The sequence below is a fragment of the Triturus cristatus genome, chromosome 11 (assembly GCF_964204655.1).
Source record: "Triturus cristatus chromosome 11, aTriCri1.1, whole genome shotgun sequence".
In the NCBI taxonomy this organism is placed as follows: domain Eukaryota; kingdom Metazoa; phylum Chordata; class Amphibia; order Caudata; family Salamandridae; genus Triturus; species Triturus cristatus.
The window spans coordinates 151,980,455-152,002,673 of record NC_140594.1 but is presented as its reverse complement, the minus strand read 5'-3'; the positions used below and the strand labels follow the sequence as shown (position 1 = coordinate 152,002,673).

Genomic DNA, 22,219 nt, shown 5'->3' with positions numbered 1-22,219 from the left:
GGCTAGAGAGACATAAAACCGACCTTTGTCTCCTTCATCATGAGTACGGTGCAACCGTTTCTCATACTTCCTACAAAGACGTTTCAACACACGTAGCTGGGGAGAGTACCAGGCATGCTGGGGGCGGTTAGGGATGGTGGGAAGAAGTTTCAGGGGTGCCAACTGGTCAATAGCACATGAAACAGCCAGATTGTATGTGGCGAGGGTGTTCTCTATGTTGCCTAGTTCTGAGACCCGTGGTTCTACAAAAAAGGTGTGGAGGCCCTCCGGAGTGACTCCCTTCCATTGTCGACGACAATGATGGGTAGCATGGCTAAAGCTGCTTGTCTTCCTGGGGGCCCGAGTAAAAAATTCAATTGACGCGTGATCAGACCAGGGCAATGCCTGTGGAGTTTCACAAAGAACATATGGGGAGTTAGAGAAAATATTGTCCAATGTGTGGCCAGCTGTGTGCGTAGGGCCCTCATTAAGCTTGGATAGACCTAATGTAGCTAAGTCAGCCAGGAGTGTCTGCATCCACGTTGGAGGCACATTCACTGTGTATGTTGAAATCGCCCCGCATGTGATAGCAAGCAGCAATTCAATAAGTTGTAAGGAGAATTCAATTAGATGGCCAGGAGGTCAGTAAACAAGAGCCCCCTTCCAATTTGTTTGGGGCGAGAGGTCTATGCGAAAAACCATGACTTCCATAGTCAGGTCACTTCGTTGTTCTAATATGGTGACCTTGATGCTGTCTCTGTGCACTATGGCAATTTCCCCCCCCCATCTTGGATTGTCTGTCCAAGCGAACAAGCCTGTAACCCTCAGGTAAGGCGAGTGTGATGGAGAGAACAGAGTGGGGTTTCAGCCAAGTTTCGGTCAGAAACCCAAGGTCAGGCTGCGCAGACGACAGAAGATCTCAAGCCTCGGCAGAATGCTTAGGAAGAGATCTTACGTTGCATAATAGACTTCTCCAGCCTTGCTTCGTGGGGCGTTTACTTGTTTTAATGATGTCAAAGCCTGCATTGGAATGTTCGGAAAGAGCAGGTTGATAGTCTGAAGATTGTGTATTAACAGGGGCACATGGAATTGGGGAACTCTCGCCCAAAGTGCCCTGACACCGGCAGGCTAGGCATGCAAAAGGGCCCTCCGGAGATGGCCAGGTGTCAAACCGGTCGGTGGAACAGGGCTTAGATGTGAGCTCCAACAACGATCCAATAGAGTACGTCTGTCTCAGTGGGAGGTCATCTGCTACTACTAATTGGCCAGGGTCCCTGTCTCCTGGCGACTCCCGGGCGCGGACGTACAGGGGGTTAAGCCACTAGAGCGCTAACCTCCCTCTTGCCCGGAAACAGCATCCGCCTCCCTCCACTCCAACGAGCTAGCCTCGCGGTGGACCGGGGAGGGGTGTGGTGGTGTAGAAGTGCAGGTAAGCAACCAAATTTTACAAATATGCAATTTGTAGAACAGTTTTGTAAAACAAGTGCAGAATAAAAGAACCAGCTTGCCAATGAAGCGCTCACTTCACACTGCCAGCGCGCGTCCGCTGCGCGACCGGGAGAGCATCCGCTTTTGTACAAGGGGTTCAGCCACTAGAGCGCTAACCTCCCTCTTGCCCGGAAACAGGATCCGCCTCCCTCCACTCCATCGAGCTAGCCTCGCGGTGGACCGGGGAGGGGTGTGGTGGTGTAGAAGTGCAGGTAAGCGACCACATTTTACAAATATGCAATTTTTAGAACAGTTTTTTTAAAACGAGTGCAGAATAAAAGAACCGACTTGCCAATGAAGCGCTCACTTCACACTGCCAGCGCGCGTCCGCTGCGCGACCGGGAGAGCATCCGATTTTGTACAGGGGGTTAAGCCACTAGAGCGCTAACCTCCCTCTTGCCTGGAAACAGGATCCGCCTCCCTCCACTCCAACGAGCTAGCCTCGCGGTGGACCGGGGAGGGTTTTGGTGGTGTAGAAGTGCAGGTAAGCGACCAAATTTTACAAATATGCACTTTTTAGATCAGTTTTTTAATAAAAGAACCGGCTTGCCAATGAAGCGCTCACTTCACACTGCAAGCGCCACACTGGATCCAGAAACTCTTCCAATAGGCCCTCTGCAAGGGTAGGTGCCACCATCAGCATACCATGTGACTCCATCCCATCCCGACATGTTGACACAGACTCGGCACGCTGATGTGAGTTTACTTCTTTTTTAAAGCCCTCAGATGTGAAGAATGGTTGAGAAGGTGAAAAGTAAGCCTAGCAGTAAGCAAATCTAATATGGTATCTCATTAAACTCGAAGCCCATTCCACAGACTGAGGAGGTGGGTGGGGCATGAGGAATCTGCACGTTGCGAGGGTATCCACCAGAAAGAGAGTTACCAAAGTTTAAATAACTTATTCTTCGGATGGCTACTTCTACCTACAGATTCGGCATGTTTGGAAGAAGTACCAAAGCAATGGCTCCTCAGAGCAGCTGGGTCTGAGAAGTGGTCATATACCAGGAAGTCCTGTAGGACCGAAAGAGCAAAATGTCCCTCTCTGTGGACCTGAGAATCGATGCAGTCTAGCCTCCTGTGAAAATGGATGACAGCCTATGTAGTGGCTGGGCAGATGTTTGGAGATAGATCCATATTCATGGACTTTGCTCTAGTGGAAAATGGGCTTAAGGGCCTAAGGAGGATGAGTTTGTGCCAAAACATAACATAGTTTCATGCAGAAACCCATCCCAAAAATGTCAATTTTTAGTCTGCTTTTTCCCTTCGTTGAACTAGCAAAGCCAATAAATAGTTGATTACCAATGCATAGCTCCTCAGCCCTCTAAATATAGAAACTCATGGAAACCATAGGTCCAACCTTTAAAAGTCTCCTCCTGCTTAGATGGATGAGGTGGAGTGAAGAACGTGTGAAGTGTAATGGACTGCACAACATGGAAGGGTGACCCATTGTCGCACAAAAAGATGCCTATGTCAGAAGAGCCAGTTTGTCACAAAAGAAGGTAGTACACAGAGGTTGAACTGAAAGAGTCCAACGTTTGCTCACAAAACACACAGAAGTGATTGCAATGAGGAACAGCCTTCAAAGTAAGAGGCAAACTCATTACACACTGAGAAATGGCAGTTGGATTTTCAGTAGTCCAATTTTTGTAAGTGAGACTGCTACAGTCCACAGTGGAATGAATAGGCTTGAGAAAGTATGGACTACGTTTAATAAATTTGTGAAGAGTGGGTCTACAGGAAACGAGCTGAACACAAGACATCTACAGTGCTTTGATCGAACTCATGTAACATGAATAGAAGCCAAACTATCTCAGAACTGCATAATTTCCTAAGATTAGTTCTACTCAAGTTATGTATTTATTTTCTGACCTCACATATTAGTAATGTCATATAATGATGAATGTGTGTGTAGCCAAAACTTTATATTTGGGCGACCAGACTTTCTGAGCTCAAGTAAGTCCACAAGACTGATCTGTACTCAGTCCTACCTGACCTTTCTCAGAGAGACTATCCCAGATTAGAGACAAAGGTAGAAACATATACAGAAAGAAGATGGGGCAACTCTAGAGCCCAAAATGATGGACACTGAGCAGTTTCAGAGTCGTCAAAAGGTCCACCAAGGTCATACTCCCCTGGGTGAAAATTTATTTAGCTACGGCTGGGACTTGATGCCATTCGTGGTCAGCAAGATGACACCAACTGAGTTATTTTGCCCTGATATTAAAGAACCCCACTAGATTATTCCCTGTTCCCAAGATTCCACTGAACATTAACCAGCACAAACATAACCTCAACACTTCCAGAAAGAGAGCTTGTGAGCTCACACTGCACTACCTTTTGCAGTTGCACATGGTAGTCATTTTGTCCATAAGCATCTGGATAGACCTGTATCTGACTTATAACAAGAACAGCTTGAGTGTCAGCCTAATGGCACAGAGCTCCAGCCAGTTTATATGGTGACACGTCCTGACAGAGTTCAACGGCCCAGGATCTCCATTTCATCTTGGTCACTGGTTCTTAGACTGGGATCTGAGAAACCTTAAGGGTCCACAATGGCTAATTAGAGGGTCCTTAACAGTTTAGAAAATTAAGTCATATTAGCAGATTAATAAAGTATACACACACACATAAATTACAATTTAAGAGGCTCTGTACATGTTAGAGAATTTGATATTGGAGGCTATAAATTATATATGTGTCCTTATTTTGTTTAGTGGGAGCAGCACAAGTACATAAAATGGAACTAGTATAGATGACTCGTTGACTCCATTGAAGAACTGGTATGAAAAAGGAACTTACCCAGGCTAAAATCTGGCCTCTTCGATGTGGGTGGTATCAGACAACAGTGGAAGTATACATGTGTCGCAAAACTGCTGTTTTTGCCAATATTGAAAGAAATCCCTTGCACATGATACTTGCTGTCAGTCTCTTTTGAGCGATCAAAACTCCTAGTTCGGGGGGCGTGACTAGCAGCCAAGCAAGATGGCCGCAGCCTAAGAGAGCTTCGTGACCGAGGGAGCCCTCCCGATAAATCTGCACATAAATCCTGCAGCTACACAGCCCAAACAAGGCAGCGCCACAATCGGAGCATCGGCGGAGCAGATCGCGACGCTCTAGACCACCGTGGGACTACCGGCTACCAAGTTAAGTGAAGCGATGCACTGCGGCCTGCACATCGAGCTGAAGCTGGGGCCTTGCGTATGACTTCTGTCCGAGGCCACAAAGAGATCGGTGGCGCCGGGCGCGACTGCGCATGTCTGACGGCAGAGACTTAAACAGCGGGGCCATCGCGACTGGAAGACTCGGAGGGACGCCGCGGTGATGCCTAATGCTACAACAAAGAGCCGGGTGAGTCACGCGGCGGCCTACTAACGCTTCAAAGGGGCCCGACTGGCAGGGAGGACGTGCCCGGCGCGGCCCAACAGAAACAGATCGGCAAATTCGAGCGGGCGGAGGTCTCATCCTCGGCGCAATATAAGGCTGCTCCAGTAGCGGACGGACTCTCTAGGGCCCGAGGACCTTAATAGTGTGCAAATTGGAACCCCACAACCAACAAGACTGCCATACCGAATGGCCAAGTACATTGCCAGGGGAGGGAAGTAGGAGAGCACTGTGTGGTGACGCTGGTCAGAAGTCGACGGGGGCAGTAATTCTTTGTGAAATTAGTATGGGCGGGCTATGCGACAAAAAACTGTCATAGTGACCACAAGCCACGAGACGCGGCTCGCCCATGCTGAAACTGAGTCATCGCCCACAGCCCCATATCATTACTCACTCACTGCAAAAAACTCCCCCCGCAGTCACGAAGGAGCGTGAGCCGAAGACCAAGTAACACTGGTGGAGTGCTCTAGACAAGCAGTGGGCCGCATACCAAACAGAACTGATTGCGTGACACTGGTAACCACCAACCCACAGACCGGCACACCCACGGTGAACCTAAGAATACTGGAGCAACTATCGCCTCATAGCAACACCACGGACAGGACCATAACACACATCACAGCCGCTTACATCCGACCCCACAGGTGGAGAGGGTAGGAAACCCGAAAGGCCGCGCGTGGTACCATATAACGCGTCAGGCAGCGGCAACCACTGCCCTCCCACTGAGTGCCCGGTGACACCCTTGGCAAGTGGAACAAGATGGGAGGCCGAGGTCAGAGAGGCGCACCCACCAGAAAACTGGACAAATATGCATACAGCAAAGACCAGGTTGAAAAACCACAAATTAACACGGCCCAAACAGAAGCTTCCGCATCTATTGACCCTGATACAGTCACACTGATGGACATTATGGCCACTCTGCAGCAGGTCCAGTCATCTATTGGCACGATCTCCACGGATATATCCCTAATACGGGCAGGCCTCTCAAAATTGTCAGAAAGACTAACAGAGGTCGAATCCATAACAACGGCGCTCTCTACAGATACGACCACACTGCAACGCCAGGTACGCCATCTAGAGGCTGACAATAAGCTTATCCTGGCCAAGCTGGACGACCAGGAAGGCCGCTCACGATACAACAATGTCTGAATTATTGGCGTACCGGAAAACGTCCGAGGACCTGCCCTAGACCTCTTTGTGGAAGACCTCATCCAGAACGAGCTGCAACCACGAGGGCTATCTAGCTTCTTCTCAGTAGAAAGAGCTCATCGTGTGCCGGGAGGGAGACCAAGACCGGGTGCTCCCCCCAAATCAAGTTTGGCGCGCATTTTTAATTTGAGACCTGAGCGCTATTCTGCAGGCGGCGAGGATAGCCCCTCCTATCCGTCTTGAGAACTGTACCATCACGCTCTATCCAGATTACACAGCAGCAGTAACCAAACAAAGACGCAGTTTTATGGATGTAAAAAAGGAACTGCGGGCCAGAGAACTCAAATATTCGATGCTCTTCCCGGCGAAACAGAGTAGAGGCGGAAGGAAAAACCTGGTTCTTTGCCACATATGGTTGGGAATAAGAGCAAGGCCCTCATAAGGTGGGGCTACAAACCCCTAGTACATGCTGACTATACCTCAGCTCAGATGTTAGCCGTCGTTGCCGGCATAATTAAGAGAGGGCTTCCGAGGGTCACTGACAGACTCCCCCCCTCCCCCCACGCAAGTACAAGTTATGTGGAAAAAGCACTATGCTCAGTTGGGGTGGCGGGTAGTTTGGGGACCGCCGAGCACGGAGGCAGGGAGAGGGGAGGGAAATGAGGGACAGTTAATAGTTTTATGTTTGTTTTTGTTAATTTTGTTAGAAGGCATACATGATGACAAAGTGAAGTGGATACAACGAAGAGCTTTGCTAAGTTTGTTGAACGTACAAATCACTGATCGCATACTGACACATGCATGTTCCGCTGCTGATAGCAGCTGCAGGGAGAAGTCAAGTATAAAGTGGACCCAGAAGTGGAGAAATGCCTGCATAGTACTACGGGACCACGGCACATTAGTTATACAGGCTGAATTTGCTGAGCCCAGGGTAATTTTGACATGTTGCTGCTTGACTGTCCTCACTCCAGATGATGGGGGTAGAATGGAAACGGCACTCAGTGCTTACCTGGAACGTGAATGGGATGGGTGACAAACTTAAACGAGGAATAGTCCAACAACATCTAAAACGTCAAGCACCAGACGTAGTGTTATTACAGGAGACACATATGGTTGGGAATAGGAGCAAGGCCCTCACAAGATGGGGCATCAAACTCCTAGTACATGCTGACTATACCTCGGGGATCTAGGTGGGACATGCATCCTCGCTAAAAAGAATTTGGCGCTTATAGTGAAGCGTACGTGGGCAGATCCGTGGGGCAGATTTGCAGTCCTGGAGGCACAATGGGAGGGGCGGGCACTAAATGTTATTTCACTATACATACCGCCAGCACTGGGTAAGGAGTCACTGGCATACTTGGGCAAGATATTAACAGATCTGCCGGTAGGCCCGTTAATCCTGGGAGGAGATTATAATATGACTATGAATGAACTAACGGACAGACACCGTGAAGGCCAGGGGCGAGACCAAATGTGTTAATGGACGAATTCACCAAAGCCATGGGTCTGACGGATGTGTGGCGTACACTGCAGCCCGATGGTGCCCAATACACCTATTTCTCCAATGCACACAAAAGCTCATCCCGAATTGACTACTTTCTAACTCACACAGCTAGTATTGGCAATTTCCGCAATCCCCATGCCCTCCAGAGGGGCATCTCTGATCATTCCCCAGTTAACGTTGACTTTACACACTGGGAACAACAACCACGGACCACGATCACCATAAATCTTTGGCTTTTAAAAATCCCTGATATTAAAAAGGAATTGCACACGCAAACCATTAACTACTTCAAAGAAAACGTAGGCTCCATGGATTCCGCATTGACCGTATGGGAAGCATTCAAGGTGGTCCTGAAAGGGCAGGCCCTGTCACTCCAGGCCGGCTATATTAAGAATAAACACCAACAATTAGTCCAGTTAGAAAGTGAACTCCAACAATTGGAAATCGACAGCGTAACCACGTCAACTGATGACGTTCTCCACCACCTCACACGTCAATGGGAGAAATACCAAATTAAAATTAGGGAACAGACGATGGCCAAACTCCTTCGTACCCAACACAGAGTGTATGAACTGGGGGAAAGGGCTGGAAAAACCCTGGCCTGGCTAGAGAAACGCGACCAAAGTGAAAGATGGGTACCTCGACTTACCTTGCATGATGGCACACCCATCACACATTCTAGGGACATAGCAGAGGCCTTCGCAAACCATCTAGAGCAAATCTATTCCCCCTCCACTACTTATACGGTGGAGAACTCCCGCCAGTTCCTATCTGATAGAGACATACCAACACTCTCTGAGGCCGACAAGGATACCCTCGATGAGGACTTGACTGATGAAGAGATCCAAAAGGCCATAGGAAATATCCAATCGGGAAAGGTGATGGGACCCAACGGGACCCCCATTGAATTTTTAAAAATGGTCGACCACCAGGTGACACCACACCTACGAGCTATGTGTAACGAAAGCTATGAGCAGGGGATTCTGCCAGAAGACCAACACTTGGCATCCATAGTTGTAATTCGTAAGCCGGGGAAGCCGGCTGAAAATTGCGGTTCCTACAGGCCAATCTCGTTAATCAATATAGAAGCTAAGATCCTAGCGAAAGTATTTGCCTCACGATTGGTCACAGTCATCTCCTCCTTGGTCCTCTCAGACCAATCTGGCTTTATGCCAGGAAGGAACACGGCACTTAACCTTCGGCGCCTTCACAACGTGCTAGCGCGGCGAGAGTACATGGCAGAAGATGCAACAGTGCTGCCTTTAGATGCCTCTATGGCTTTTGACTATAGAGTGACCATACCTATTCGAAGTCTTGAAGAAGATGGGCTTTGGCCCGAAATGTCTGGGATGGGTGCAATTGCTCTATACAGATATACAAGGTCAAGTGCGAGTTAACAACTGCACCTCTCGTACATTCACGCTAAAAAGGGGCACTCTGCAAGGGTGTCCTCTGTCCCCGCTGATCTTTTCCCTTATGTTGGAACTGTTGGCCGCTTTGGTGCGGAGAGATGTAATGGTGAGGGGCTTGAAATGGGCAGAGGATCATGACGACCGAATATCTCTCTATGCGGATGACATCCTGCCTTACCTTGCCTCTCCGTATTTATCTATCCGTGGGGTGTTAAATATCTTTACAAATTTTGGGATATACTACGGCTACGCCATTAATTGGAGCAAGTCGTGTTGTGTGCTCCGGGATCTGGTCCCGCGACTTCCTGAGGGGTGCGACGTAGAAATAGCCACCGACGGCTTCCGGTATCTGGGAATATATATCACCTCAAATCCCACCCTTTTTTATGACTGTAACCTTGCACCACCGCTGGCCAGGTTGCAAGTGGACGTAAAACACTGGAGATCTCTACCTCTTTCGTTGGTGGGCCGATTTGCCCTTTTTAAAATGTTGGCCCTTCAGCGTTTTCTTTACATCCTGCAAAACTGCCCACATCGGGTTCCAGATGCCTACTTCTCGGGAGTAGAAAGCAAAATCCGGATGCTGCTATGGGACGGGGGCGCTCCACGTATTGCAATGAAAAAGTTGACGAAGGGGTGGTATGAAAGGGGAATTGCCCTCCCAGACCTTCTGCTTTATTATTGGGCTACGCAATTAGTGGTAATAAATCACTGGATATATCGCTCCCCTATAGAACCTGCTTATCTATTGAACAGATATCTAACTGGACGATCGGGATACTTGGGGACACTGTACTCAAAAGTAGGCCTGGGCTAAAATTCCGTTCCGCTCGCGGAAATTGCGATAATTTGACATTTTCGCGTTCCGCGGAGAGTGCGAAAATGTCAACATTTCCGCAATCCGCATTTCACCGGAAATTTTTTGCTTGCTCGAGCTGTAAAATAATACATTCTAGCATGCGCGCGATCCCCTTACCTGAATCCCCGCGTTCGCCGACAAGTTTTCCCGATCCGGTCGCGTTCTCCACGAGATGTTGGATTGTTGGTAGCAATTTGTGCTGTCTCGCGACAGTTCGCGCCCGCAGTAATGTCATTCGTCGCGTGATCACGTCTTTCTTCTCGCGATCATGCACCGCGAGACAAGTGAAAACAAGATGGCCGCGCCCGCGAGCAACCGCATGGGTAAGTTGGCGAGCCGTGACCACGCAGAAAATACCGCGAACGGGCGGGAAAAAAACTTCCGCATCTTCGTGATATTTCCGCGTGTTTTTGCGGGGATTTTTAACATTTTCGCGATAATTTGCGAAAGTGAATTTCGCAAATTCCGCCCACCCCTACTCAAAAGCTAGTGGAAGTCGATATTTTGGGCCAACCTCACACACTATAACAATTTGGCATCAGGCAAATTCATGCCTGGGATGGTCGAATATAATTACAAAAGCCACACCCATGTGGTATACCCAGAGACTGGGACTCCTGTGTCACCAACCTGGCTTCGATAAGTGGGATATTATAGGGATTTCCACTGTCGGGGATTTAATTTAAAAAAGGTTCAATGCCCAGGTTTGAGGAGTTTAGGGAGAAATATGACATGGCCCAAGGGGAAATATTCAGATATCTGCAAGTTAGGCATGCCCTTACCACGGCCCTACCAGATCTCACAGACATACCGGAGTCATCACCGTTGGAAGATCGACTACTCGATGGGCCGCTATATTCAAAAGCCATCTCACTAACCTATAAAAAAATCTGCAATAATCTACATGACACATTCCACAGGCTTAGAGAGCAATGGCAGGGAGACTTGGGGCCCATTGACGATGAGGACTGGCAAGCAGCATTAATGTCCCCCCAAAGAAGCAGCAATCACACCCCGCTTCAGACTGATACAACTTCGAATTCTACATAGATCATACATGACGGGAGTCACCTTGGCAAAGATAGGCGCTAGACTAGACACACTCTGTCTTAGGGGCTGCCAACAACCTGCTACCTTCTTTCATATGATTTGGGAATGCCCCGAGTTAAGGTGAATCTGGGAAGGGGCCACAACACACATCCAGAGTGCCATGGGGAAAGAAATAATTCTTACACCGCAACTAGGTCTTCTTAACATCTGGGCCCCGACTGACCTTACACAGGTGGAAAAACAACTGGCCACACTAGGTTACACCCTGGTTAAGCGGGAAATTGCAAGAGGTTGGGGGGCGACAGAAGCACCTTCTCCCCGAATGTGGATGAAAGAGTTTGATAAGTGCATGATTGCAGAGACGGAAGTCTTCAAGTCATGAGGTTGTCCAACAAAATGGGATAGGAAATGGGGTAAATGGAATACGTATCGTGGTAATTTATGTATTTCTCCATTGGTGGAGCTGGAAATGCACCATGATAGAGATACTGAAATATTGTAATTGTGATTCTCTCCTGCGTAGCTGTGATGATGTATTAAGAAAATATTTGGAAGATCATATGGATCATGTATGTGATTTTATTGTTAAAAGTAATAAAAAGATCCATTAAAAAAACTCCTAGTTCATCATCCTGTGTGTATTTCCTGGCCTGTTCACCCATGAGTTTTTTGTTAAAACCCAATATAATTTGTTCTGAAAAAACCCTCCTAGTTCCTTCTTTTAGACGTCGGAACATAAGATCAACAGCACTGGCCATAAATGAGTGTTTTAATCCAACAGAAATGCAATTGGCAAGCAGATTCTTGATTTTTTTTAATATGTTATTTGATAAAATAGAGAAACTGCATTAGAGTAACTTGGCAGAAGTCGAAGCTATGAATGAATGTGACTAACAGCTTTGGAAAAGAAGTGCACTCGGTAACTTTAACTGTATGAAACTGAGAAGAGAAGCTCTTTATCTCTTATGAAATTAGTGTTTGTATGTAGACTGCTTGTTCCAGCTAAAACATCAGTGTTTTTCTCTTATTTTTATTAATTGGGGAATCGTAATGGTATTTAGTAATTTGAAATAATTTGAACTGGTATTTTAACAACTTGTAAAGCACACAAATACCCATAGGTGCTCCGCACTATGTTGAAAAGGTAGGCATAGAGCTAGTAAAAAAAAGGCCATTGCTGGAAAAGCCAAGTTTTTATTTGTATTCTGAACGATAGCAGTGTGGGACTAGCCTTAATCTGCAAGGGAAGAGAATTCCACAGTTTGGATGTGGCAACTATGAAGCTTCTGTCACCCCAGTTGGCTTTCTTGGTTCTAGGGACAACCAGAAGATTGGCATCTGCTGAGCGAAGAGATTTGATGGGAGTGTAAGCCAGAAAGGCTTTCTTCAGACATTCTGGTCCTGAATTAGGAATTGCCTTGTAGCAATACAGAGGGCTTTAAATTTCGTTCTGCTTCATATGGGAAGCCAACGGAGCTATCGTACCACATTAGAGATGACTCAAAAAAAGAGAGAGACCACATTAGAGATGGACTTGAACTTGGGGGTACCCGACAGTATCCTAGCGGCTGCGTTCTGTACCAACTGCAGCTTGCCAAGAACCCTTTCCTGGACATTAATTAAAAGGCTATTGCAGTAGTCAACCTTAGCCGGGACAAAAGGTAACAATTTCTTTTATCATTCTTAAAACATAAAAGGATGAGGAGACCACTGCGTTAGCATGATGTATAAAAGAATCTATCGTCAAAAATTACACCTAAATTCCTGGCTTCTTTGACAGGGATTGGGGGTAATCCCAAATTATCTGTCCACCAGCCCGGAGACATAGATTTCCGAAGACCATTACTTCTGTCTTGGCTGAATTTAATTTAATGGCTACATTTGAGCCCGTGCAATCTAGATCAGCGGAAATGTAGTCATTTTTGACTGTTTCTTATCCCCAGGTAAAACCAAGGGGAAAGGAACAGTAAAACATTTATAACGTTTCCCCCGCCATAGAAGAAGCCTTTCATGGCAAGGGAGCATTAATTTTTGTCCTTTTCAAAAAGAAAATCCTTAAAGAAAAAGAATAAATACAGTGAAATGCATTGACAGAAACCGGCGTGACAGTAGTTCCTACCAAAGCTTTTATAAATGACTGCCAGCTAAGCGGTCATTATAAACTTGGTGGGTGGAGTAGTCTTGGCCTGGAGGACGTAAAGCCCTCAACCAGATCAAAGGAGAATATTCCTTCTACATGAACATAAATCGGGCTATAAGAATCCTACAGGTGGTCTCAATAATCAATAAGGGGATGCCAAGCACTCAATGCTTAATACTGTTTACAAGATCTGACGCATCTGTATTTTTTTGTAAATATTTTCAGTTACATTCATTACCAGTCCATATTCAGTGCATTCCTGTTTTAAACTACCACAGCTCTTTGCATCATTGGACTTTAAGGACCATAGTTATAATGGAAAGAACCCCAGAATCTAAAGTTCTTTTGGTTAAAACAAAAAGCAGGAATGGCTGAAGACAACCTGCGGGCCGGAGGGTAATTGGTAGAAAAGTCTTTTTATATATACTGCATGCATTATTGCAGCCTTACTTTTATGACCTCATATCAGTTAGGGTATTTTTAGGAGACTTACCTTGAAAGAAAGGCTTGGTGCTGTCTTATGGTGTCTAGCTCGTACGTTGACGAATCGCTCCTCTTCCGCGGCAGCTGCTTCTTTGGATCATCCCCACTGCTACGCGGGATGTCAATGTTGCTTCTGCTTAGGTGTCTGCTGCCTTCCAGGTTGGAGCCGCTGCTGCAGTAACTGTTATTCACAGTGATGCCCGGGGACAGAAGATCTGTGTCCTAGGATAAAAGACAACCCAAAGGTTAAGTAGGTCTTGGGGACGGCACGCAAAAATACAACACTCTTGTTAAAATAAGGAAAAAAGGATACACTTGAAAAATATATTTGATGCAAAAAGCCCTACACAGTAAGACACCTAGCTAACTTCCACAACAAACTCATGATTCCATATTTCTCGCTTTGTTTTTAGGGCGAAAAACGAAAATACATCATTTCTAATTCCCACATCTACCGTCCTCTCTAATAAGAAAGTGCCTTTTATTGATACGGCTCACTGTCACGTCTTCTGTCCACAAAGCCCTTCGTTCATTTAGAAGAACCTAGATTTGAACTATCCATCAAAAAAGGGAGAGCCTTTTTAAATCGAGACCCCAGGTTTTGGTACTACTTGCCTGCAAACATTAGAGAAGGTGATAGGGTGATAGCTTTAAATGTGTCCACAAGGCCCTAAAGTGACATCTGCACTCCATCTTCTCACCTTACAAAAGCAGCAGAGAGTGAAATAATTTAAGCTAAAAATGAAAGTAACAAAAATTCTCAAAATAAAAAAATAAAAATGTGCTGGTTGTATCCAAATAAAGTGCAGTGCGGCAAAATACATACAAAAAAATACATTTTGATTGCCGACCTGGGAGAAGAGAGGGGAGGCAGATGGAAGATTGTATAGCTCTGTAAACAAAGTGGCACTTTTGGCTACTCTCTGCCTTGGCATGGGGCCAAACAGGATGGGTCTATGGTCAATATGGTGGTGCGTCCTTGCACCATAGCTGATAGCCTGATATTGCAATAACGCAGATCTGGCCTGCACAAAGAATATTAAAAGAACTAGATTTTTTTTAAAAAAAGAGTAAAGGCAAAGGGAGAAAGTAGTCGCATAGTAGAAAAAAAAAATATGCAAAAGAGTAGGATGACATGCAGCTCCTGCGTGGGGGCATATGATACTGGAAAGCATCAGATTGTTAAGGTTACTAAAAACTCATCCTCTAAAAAATTCTCACAGATGAATATTAAAAATGTTGGGGCATTAGCCATTCAGAGAAAATGCATGGAGCTAACATACCAGCAATTCAACACCTCGCCAAGTTGCCCTACTTCTATGGCCTCTGCAAATACATAGTACCAAACAAAAGACTGTTCATGACACCTCTAGAGCAGTGCCTCAAGGACCAATGGTCTCAAGAATAAGAAAACAGGGATGATGCCCTCCTTCTTCTGCTTCAAAAGGGACCTGAATCTCCATCTCCTCTACAAATACTTTACCGAAGAAGTCAACTAACAGACTTCAATAACCTAGTTGAATCCCCTCTCACTTGATCATCAAAGATAGGTGGTTACTTGACTAAGTCCAACCACCTGTGTTTTTCTCCCTCCCCTCACTGTATGCCTAATTATTATGTTTTGCTTATATCTTTGTTTGCTTCCTTAGGTTCCTGCTATGTAATGCTATTTTTCTCTCATGTGTGTATGTAAAGCGCTCTGAAACCCATGGGTCAAGCTGGCGCTAGATAAAACATTTAAACTTAATAAATAAATATCCTTTATCTGAACAAAATCCACACTAAACTCACTGAAATGGTGGTGAAACAGTCAAAATCTGTTAATAGGAGTTAAATTCCAAAAGAAAACTGATGCAAACTAGAGTCACGAATGTGTTGCTATCAGGGCGGGAAGCCTGCAGGAAACATCTGATGATCCGAAGACTCTGGATAGACCAGGAGGAGATGTATCCTCCCATCAGTCTCCTAGAACTCAACGTTGTATACTGGACATTCAAGGTTTTCTCCCTTCTCTGGCCACAAAGTCAATGGTTCAATAATGATTCAGACGGGCAATATGACTACCAGGCACATACCAATAAACAAGCGGGAACAAGATTGACACAGTTATCGCTGAAACCATTAGCCATGTGGCTTTGAGCCCTGAGCAGAAGAATCTCTCTGCTGGTGATATATATCCCAGGTTTCAACCAAGAAGATTTCCTCAGCCGACATCATGAGGAAAATTATAAATGCATCAAGAGAAAAAAACATCTTCAGATAATGGGGTGCTTCATCCTCAGACCTATCCACCACTGCACAAAACAAAACGAATAATGCCCAGATTACCCATTCAGGGCACCAGGACAGTTCTCAGTGGGAAAATGCTATTTTGACACTGACAACTGTCTTGCAAACCAGATCTATCGACGAGGCATCAGCGGCAGATCCAGTATTCGAGCCTTCAAGCAGAGAATTTGGCTGCATGGCTAATGTGGTCAGAGAGAAGGGTCATATGAATCTACTTCCTCACTGCATGCAGAGACTAAAAGCCGCTAAACGCCCTTCAACAAGATTCTGTAATTTGTTACAATGAAAACAGGTCTGCATTTGGTGGTAGAGCAAAGGTCACATTCCGATTTCATGTCAGGAGCATGTGATATTTCCATTCTGGCTACATCTAAACCAATCAAAATTACAGACTTAATCAATAAAGGTTCATCTAAATGCCAAAAGAACTTATAGAAAACCACTATAGCAGGTGTCAGTCATTCTGTAAGATTCTAGTGATTAAAGACTTTTAGAAGTCTCAAATAGCTTTTTCCACCAGCGAAAACACCATCTACTCCACGGGAACTCAAACTTAGTGCTATCAAATCTAACGAGTCCACATTTTGAGCCTATACATAGAGCTACTTTCAACATCTTTCATGGTAAACAGCTTTTCTAATCACAATCCAATCAAGAAGGATTAGTGAATTACAAGTCATATCAGCAGGAGAAACTCTTACTATTTTCCATATTAATATGATAGTCGTGAGGATTCACCCTTCTTTCTTACCAAAAGTGGTACCTTATGTTCAGACTAACCAGATTATTACACTATCTACTTTCTTTACAAAGACTCTTCGTTCATTAGACGTTAGGAGACTCCTGCGGTTTTACTTAGACAAAACCAAGGACATTAGGGAACGAAATAATTGTTTGTGAACTAATGCCACATTAGACAAGATCAGACTCCTTTCAAACAATCAATAGCCAGATGGATAGTTGTGTGTATTTCTTTAGGTTATCAATTGTATAACAAACGTCTCCCTGACCCATTCCACTTGAGGAAAAGCTGAAACCACTGCCAGGTTAGACATGTCCCTACTTCTGACAAGTGCAAGTCTGCGACATGGACATGAGTACATACCTGTACTAGACATTATTGTCTAGACTCAGGTACTCAGGCAGAAGCTGAAGTTGGACAAGAAAAGCTCAGAAATTCTAATGTAAAGCCCTGGTATATATATAAAAGATTCTGAAAGAGTTTATTTATGATTTACACCCCACAGCCAGATACTATACTATTGGATAGCTTGCTGATCTATTCAAATGTTTATGACTATCGCTGAAGATCCTACAATGCAGAAGAAGAAATTATACACCTGGAGTCCTGGTTCTGCATCATAGGAATCTTCGTTGAAGTCATAAACGGAATGACCCCTCAGCAGCTGGTCACTTTTGGGTAGTAAATGTCATTTATATACCGTTTACTCTCATACGTAAAAAAACAGAACTGGCTCTGGAAGGCAACTGACAGTCCATTGCATTATGGGAAGGAAGCCTACAATGTTAATAAAAGGACAGGCCACCTTTTTCTCTATTCTTAATGTAAGACTATCAGGTTGCATTTTTACCTTCATGTATACAATGTTTTAAAGGGGTTGCGCACATCAAATGCTACAATTAAACTCCAAATAGACAATTTGAAGCAGTATTATGGATAGCCTGGATAAAAATGATACCTCTTTTAGATTTACACTATTATATGATTATAAATGAATTCATGGATAAGGACATTCTGCAATGCTATTTCCATGTGAAAAACGTATACAGAAAGGTGTTTCAGAGTCCACATACTGAGTAGAGAATTATTTACGTGTTTAGAAGTTCAATGAAGATTTCTACGATGCAGAACCAGGATTACAGGTATGTAATCTTTTCTTTCTGCAAATACAATGAACACCATGGAGCTGTGTGGGATGTCTTTTGAAAAACTCTTCAAATACGCATCCTTCTATCCTCTATTACAAATGGAAGACAACTAAAGATAATTTGTATTCATAAGAAAGAAGCAATTTTAGGGTATTTAGAAAGAAATCTTGAAAGCAATCAACCGACTTCATTAATAAAATAAGTAGATCTCTATAATGCAGGTTAGATCTCATGCAGTGCTACTAAAGCTCATGAGAAACCGACACCAGGCATTGACAGTGGTGCTTGAATGGAAAAGCCAACCAATTGGTTTCCATCTTCTTTATTTGACAAATGTAGAAATCTTTTACATTTATAAACTTTATTGAGATTTTAGCTTAGACTACACTTCTTGAGGTTGACCATCTGCATGACAATTTCCTAGGTTCATCTGTATATTGCCTCGTAAGACATTTTACAGCTATGCTGTACTGTAAACTGACACACATCTGAAAGCAGGGCTCATCGCTGTATTATTAAATGCTTATCTACCGCAGGGACTGAGAGCAAATATTACTGCATGCACTTAAACCAAAAGCCAGTTTTAATGAAAATGCTATATCGAACTAGATATTGAACAGTTAACACAGTCTATTTTTAGCTTGAAAACCACAGACTGTCTTACCTGAAGGCATGCAAACAACAGTCCTTTTCCGTCACTCCATGAGTGCGGACAGCGTCTTGTCACCAGACACTAATTCAACAGACAAATAAAGTTTGACACTATATAAGATCACTTTAAACCCCTTCTAGCCAGATCCTTTTCTGTTAAGCGGGAACCAGGTACTTTCTTGTGTTGGATCACTATATAGAATTATAGATTTACTTATATACATTAAGATATAACTCTCCTATCACACAACAAGCAATGGAGACGCAGTTCCCTCTGCACAAACATTATGGTCCGCCAACCCAATTCAAGCGGACAGAATTTGACAGCATTCGTGACTACTCCATCCCCACCTTAGTCACTCTTCTCCAACGGTCCAACTCTGTCAGGCCGTTGGGTTTTTGTCTATAAGTCCACCTACCTAATTCAGATGGACGGACATATAGCTGTTTTTCAATGCCCATCCCCACCAGTCAAAACCTGTCAGTAAGGGGCAATAAAAAGTGCACAATGACCCCTCACAATGGGAGAAAACTCCCATGGCAAGGGGAGCATTATTTTTTTATTTTCCCCAAAAAAATCCAGCAGTTCCTGTCAATGCATGAAATGTCTACAGGGCCGAAATACATTTAAAAATTTGGAGGTCGCCACTTCAGTCAGGGCGACAAAGTAATTTACTCGATCACTCTTGAAGAAGACTGACCGACTGGCACAAAAAGGTCCATCATTCGAGCCTGTTCTACTTCCTGTCAGGGCTGTGACTTTTACATAAATAACAGAAATAGCAAGACAGCGACTAACCCTCTTTCTTGTTCTAACAAGAATACAACTGACAGAAAAGTGTGATGCGCCTTAACTAATGCGAGATCTCTTATAAAACACAAATATGAAGCTGCTGACTATTTAGACACACATAAAATAGATGTTCTGTTTGTTACAAAAACATGGGCAGACTTGATGTCTGGCCCAGATATGGTTACAGCAACACCATCTGGTTATTCCATTTACAAAGCTGGCAGACCCGACAGAAGGGGCAGCAGGCTAGCCATTGTACACCATACTAATATTTCAGCCATTGTTCAACCAGTGCCCTTCCCGCACTGCAAGGCACTCTCCTTCTCCAGTGAAATCACCAATTCTCAATCCTTTAATGGGATACTAATCTATCGCCTGCCTGGCTCTTAACACACCTTCCCTCAGGACTTGAGTACTATATTGGAATCATGTACACTTCCCTTTGATTTGATTTTAGTTGGAAACTTAACTGCTATTTAGAAAACCTGACAGACATGGACACCGAAGTTTCACGTCCAGTTCTGGTCCTGCTCAGGTCATTTTGGAGGCCATTGTCTCAACTGGATTTTTACGAATAATCCCTGTTAAAGAACATCAGCATCCTGCCAATAACGTGGTCTGACCACCATGAAGTGTTGTTTAACTTCAATCTGCTTCCATGATTACAAACAGGTAAAATCTCTCTCAGTGCACAAACCACTTGCCCTCGGCTCAAGATACAACCAGACCCATGTAATCAGATTGTGATTCAGTCTCAGTCTATGATGACAGAGGACACAGATACCTTGGTTGCTAATTACTCAGCGTGGCTATGCTCTGCTGTGAACACGTTGCCCCATGCCGAGGTATCCTACCCCAAGAGACATAAACCATCTGCTTCTTGGTTTAATGACAATCTTAGAATTCAAAAACAATGGTGCAGAAGACAGGAGCACAAATGGAGACAGGATTATCTCCTATTTGAAAAATAAATATATAAGCAAAATATGGAACATAAAACACTGCTTCAAACAAAAAAATCTTGTTATTTTACACAAAAAAATTGAAGCTGCTAAAAACTCAGTGAAAGAAATGTATCAAATGGCTAATAAGTTAACCTCCACCCCTAGCAACAATCTAGCAGCTAGTAGCCAATTGTTTTGTAACGCTCTGGCCTGTTTCTTTCAAAAGTGGAAGAGGTATATAATAGATTTTCTTCCATCAAAACCCCTCCTTGGAAGGAAATGCCCTCTCCATTTGTCCAAAAACTGTCTCCTTCTTGAAATTCATGGACCTTACAATTGAGCAGGTCACACAGTTTATTAAATCTATTAAGTCTGGCTCCCTATTGGATTCTTGTTCACCATCGGTGACCAAACTAGTACCTGACACCACTGCTGTCAATTTAACAGCCATTATCAACCAAATGTTTGAGGCTGGTTATTTTCCGACCCAATAGAGGATAGCGTCAGCACTACCACTGATAAAGAAGTCTACTCTCAATCACCCAATTTGAATAGTCTTTTTTTCTTGCTTGCCACTACAAGCCAAGATTGTGGAAAAGACCATGAACCTACAATTGGCAACCGCATAAATGATAAGTTTCTTTTTGATTCCACTCAGTATGGATTCAGAATTGGTTACAGTACTGACGAGGCCTTGATCATGAACACCGAGGAGAGCAGAGCAGCCCTTGATCAAAGAGGGAGTGCGGCCTTTATCCTACAGCATTCAATATAGTCAACAATGAGCTGCTGATTGGCCATCTCCACAACACTGGAATAAGAGAACCTGCTCTTGCACTCCTGAGATTATATCTTCTACGTGGAGAACAATCGGTGGCACTTAATGAATTCACTTCCGAACCATTCTCTTTGCTTTGTGGGGGTCCCTCAAGGTTCTTCGGTAAGCCCCACGTTGTTTAACGTCTATGTTACAACCTTGGCTGATCTCATCAGATCGTTTGGATACCTGCTCACGTATTATGCCGATGATACACAGATCGTGGTTTCCCTGGTCAAGAGTGAGCAGAACATGGGCACCAGACTTTAGAACTGTATGCGAACAGTCAGTGACTGAATGGCTAAGAAGCTAAACTCTGGGAAAACAGGGGTCATCCTGTTCGGAAGCCAAGTTTCCTTTTGGTCCCGCCTGGTGGTGGCCTCAAGAGGTGGGTGTAAGAAGGTTGAATCTGACTGCATAGTTACCCCCACTTTTTTCCTGGTGTTTTGCTGTTTTTTGACTTAGTCTGACCGGGATCCTGCTAATCAGGACCCCAGTCTATCTGCTTTCTCCCTAAATTGGTATTGCATGTACTTTAGGTACATTCCAGATTGAATGCTGGGGTACCCTTATAAGTCCCTAGTATATGGTATACTATGTACCCAGGGCATAGGTACCCCAGAGGCCTCGCAGGGGCTGCAGCATGTATTATTCCAACCTTGGGAGACCATTCAAAATGACACAACAGGTATGCTACAGCAGCCTGTGTAAGGTGGTGCATGCACCCCTTACTTAGATATAGGTTCACTATATCTACTCCATATCACTGCACATATAAACCTATCAGTCACCCCTATGGCAGGACTTATCAATCCTAAAGGCAGGGTGCTGGGTTTTATGTGAGAGGGTGCACCTGCATGAGCAGAGCCCCTCTGCAGCCTTCGGAACCTCTATTCCGGGGTTGTTTGTGATGCAGCCAACCATATACTCTTAAGTGCATTATAACCTCGCAGTAAATGGTAACTTTAAAACGGCTGCATGGAAACATGTCGTGTTTGGTGTCAAACACCTTGGAATCATACCTCCACACCAGTAACTGGTGTGGGAGGTATGATTCCACCCTCCTAGAGGGAGAAATATGACAACACCGGTACACCCGGTACCAGCTTTCTTGACCCTGGCATCACAAGATGGATGCTGCCAGCCACAGACACGAGTCTGCCCTCCTGCTGCTGGATGAAACTCTGGCAGGGGAAGGCTTGACAATAGGTTTCCTGTCAGAGGGAGGTATGACCACCTCCCAGACAGGCTTTAGTGTATTGGGGCTGGCTGGGTGCACTCTGAGACTGCTTTGATGTCTGCACTGGGGGCACATTTGGTGTCCCTGTGCATAGTCCAGCTTAAACTGGTTGCAGGAGCCATTTGCTCCTGCTCTGGCGCGAAACTGGAA

General features: G+C 44.7%; 1 protein-coding gene across 8 annotated transcripts in view; it reads right to left on the bottom strand.

Annotated features, from left to right (window-relative positions):
• Positions 1–22,219, bottom strand: part of PITPNM2 (phosphatidylinositol transfer protein membrane associated 2) — a 1,082,174-nt gene that overhangs the window by 186,115 nt on the left and 873,840 nt on the right. For all 8 annotated transcript variants that reach the window (XM_085633970.1, XM_085633975.1, XM_085633974.1 and 5 more), the window contains one exon: positions 13,456–13,667. In XM_085633970.1, coding sequence (XP_085490096.1) covers positions 13,456–13,667 — 212 coding nt within the window. The remainder of the gene's footprint in view (positions 1–13,455; positions 13,668–22,219) is intronic.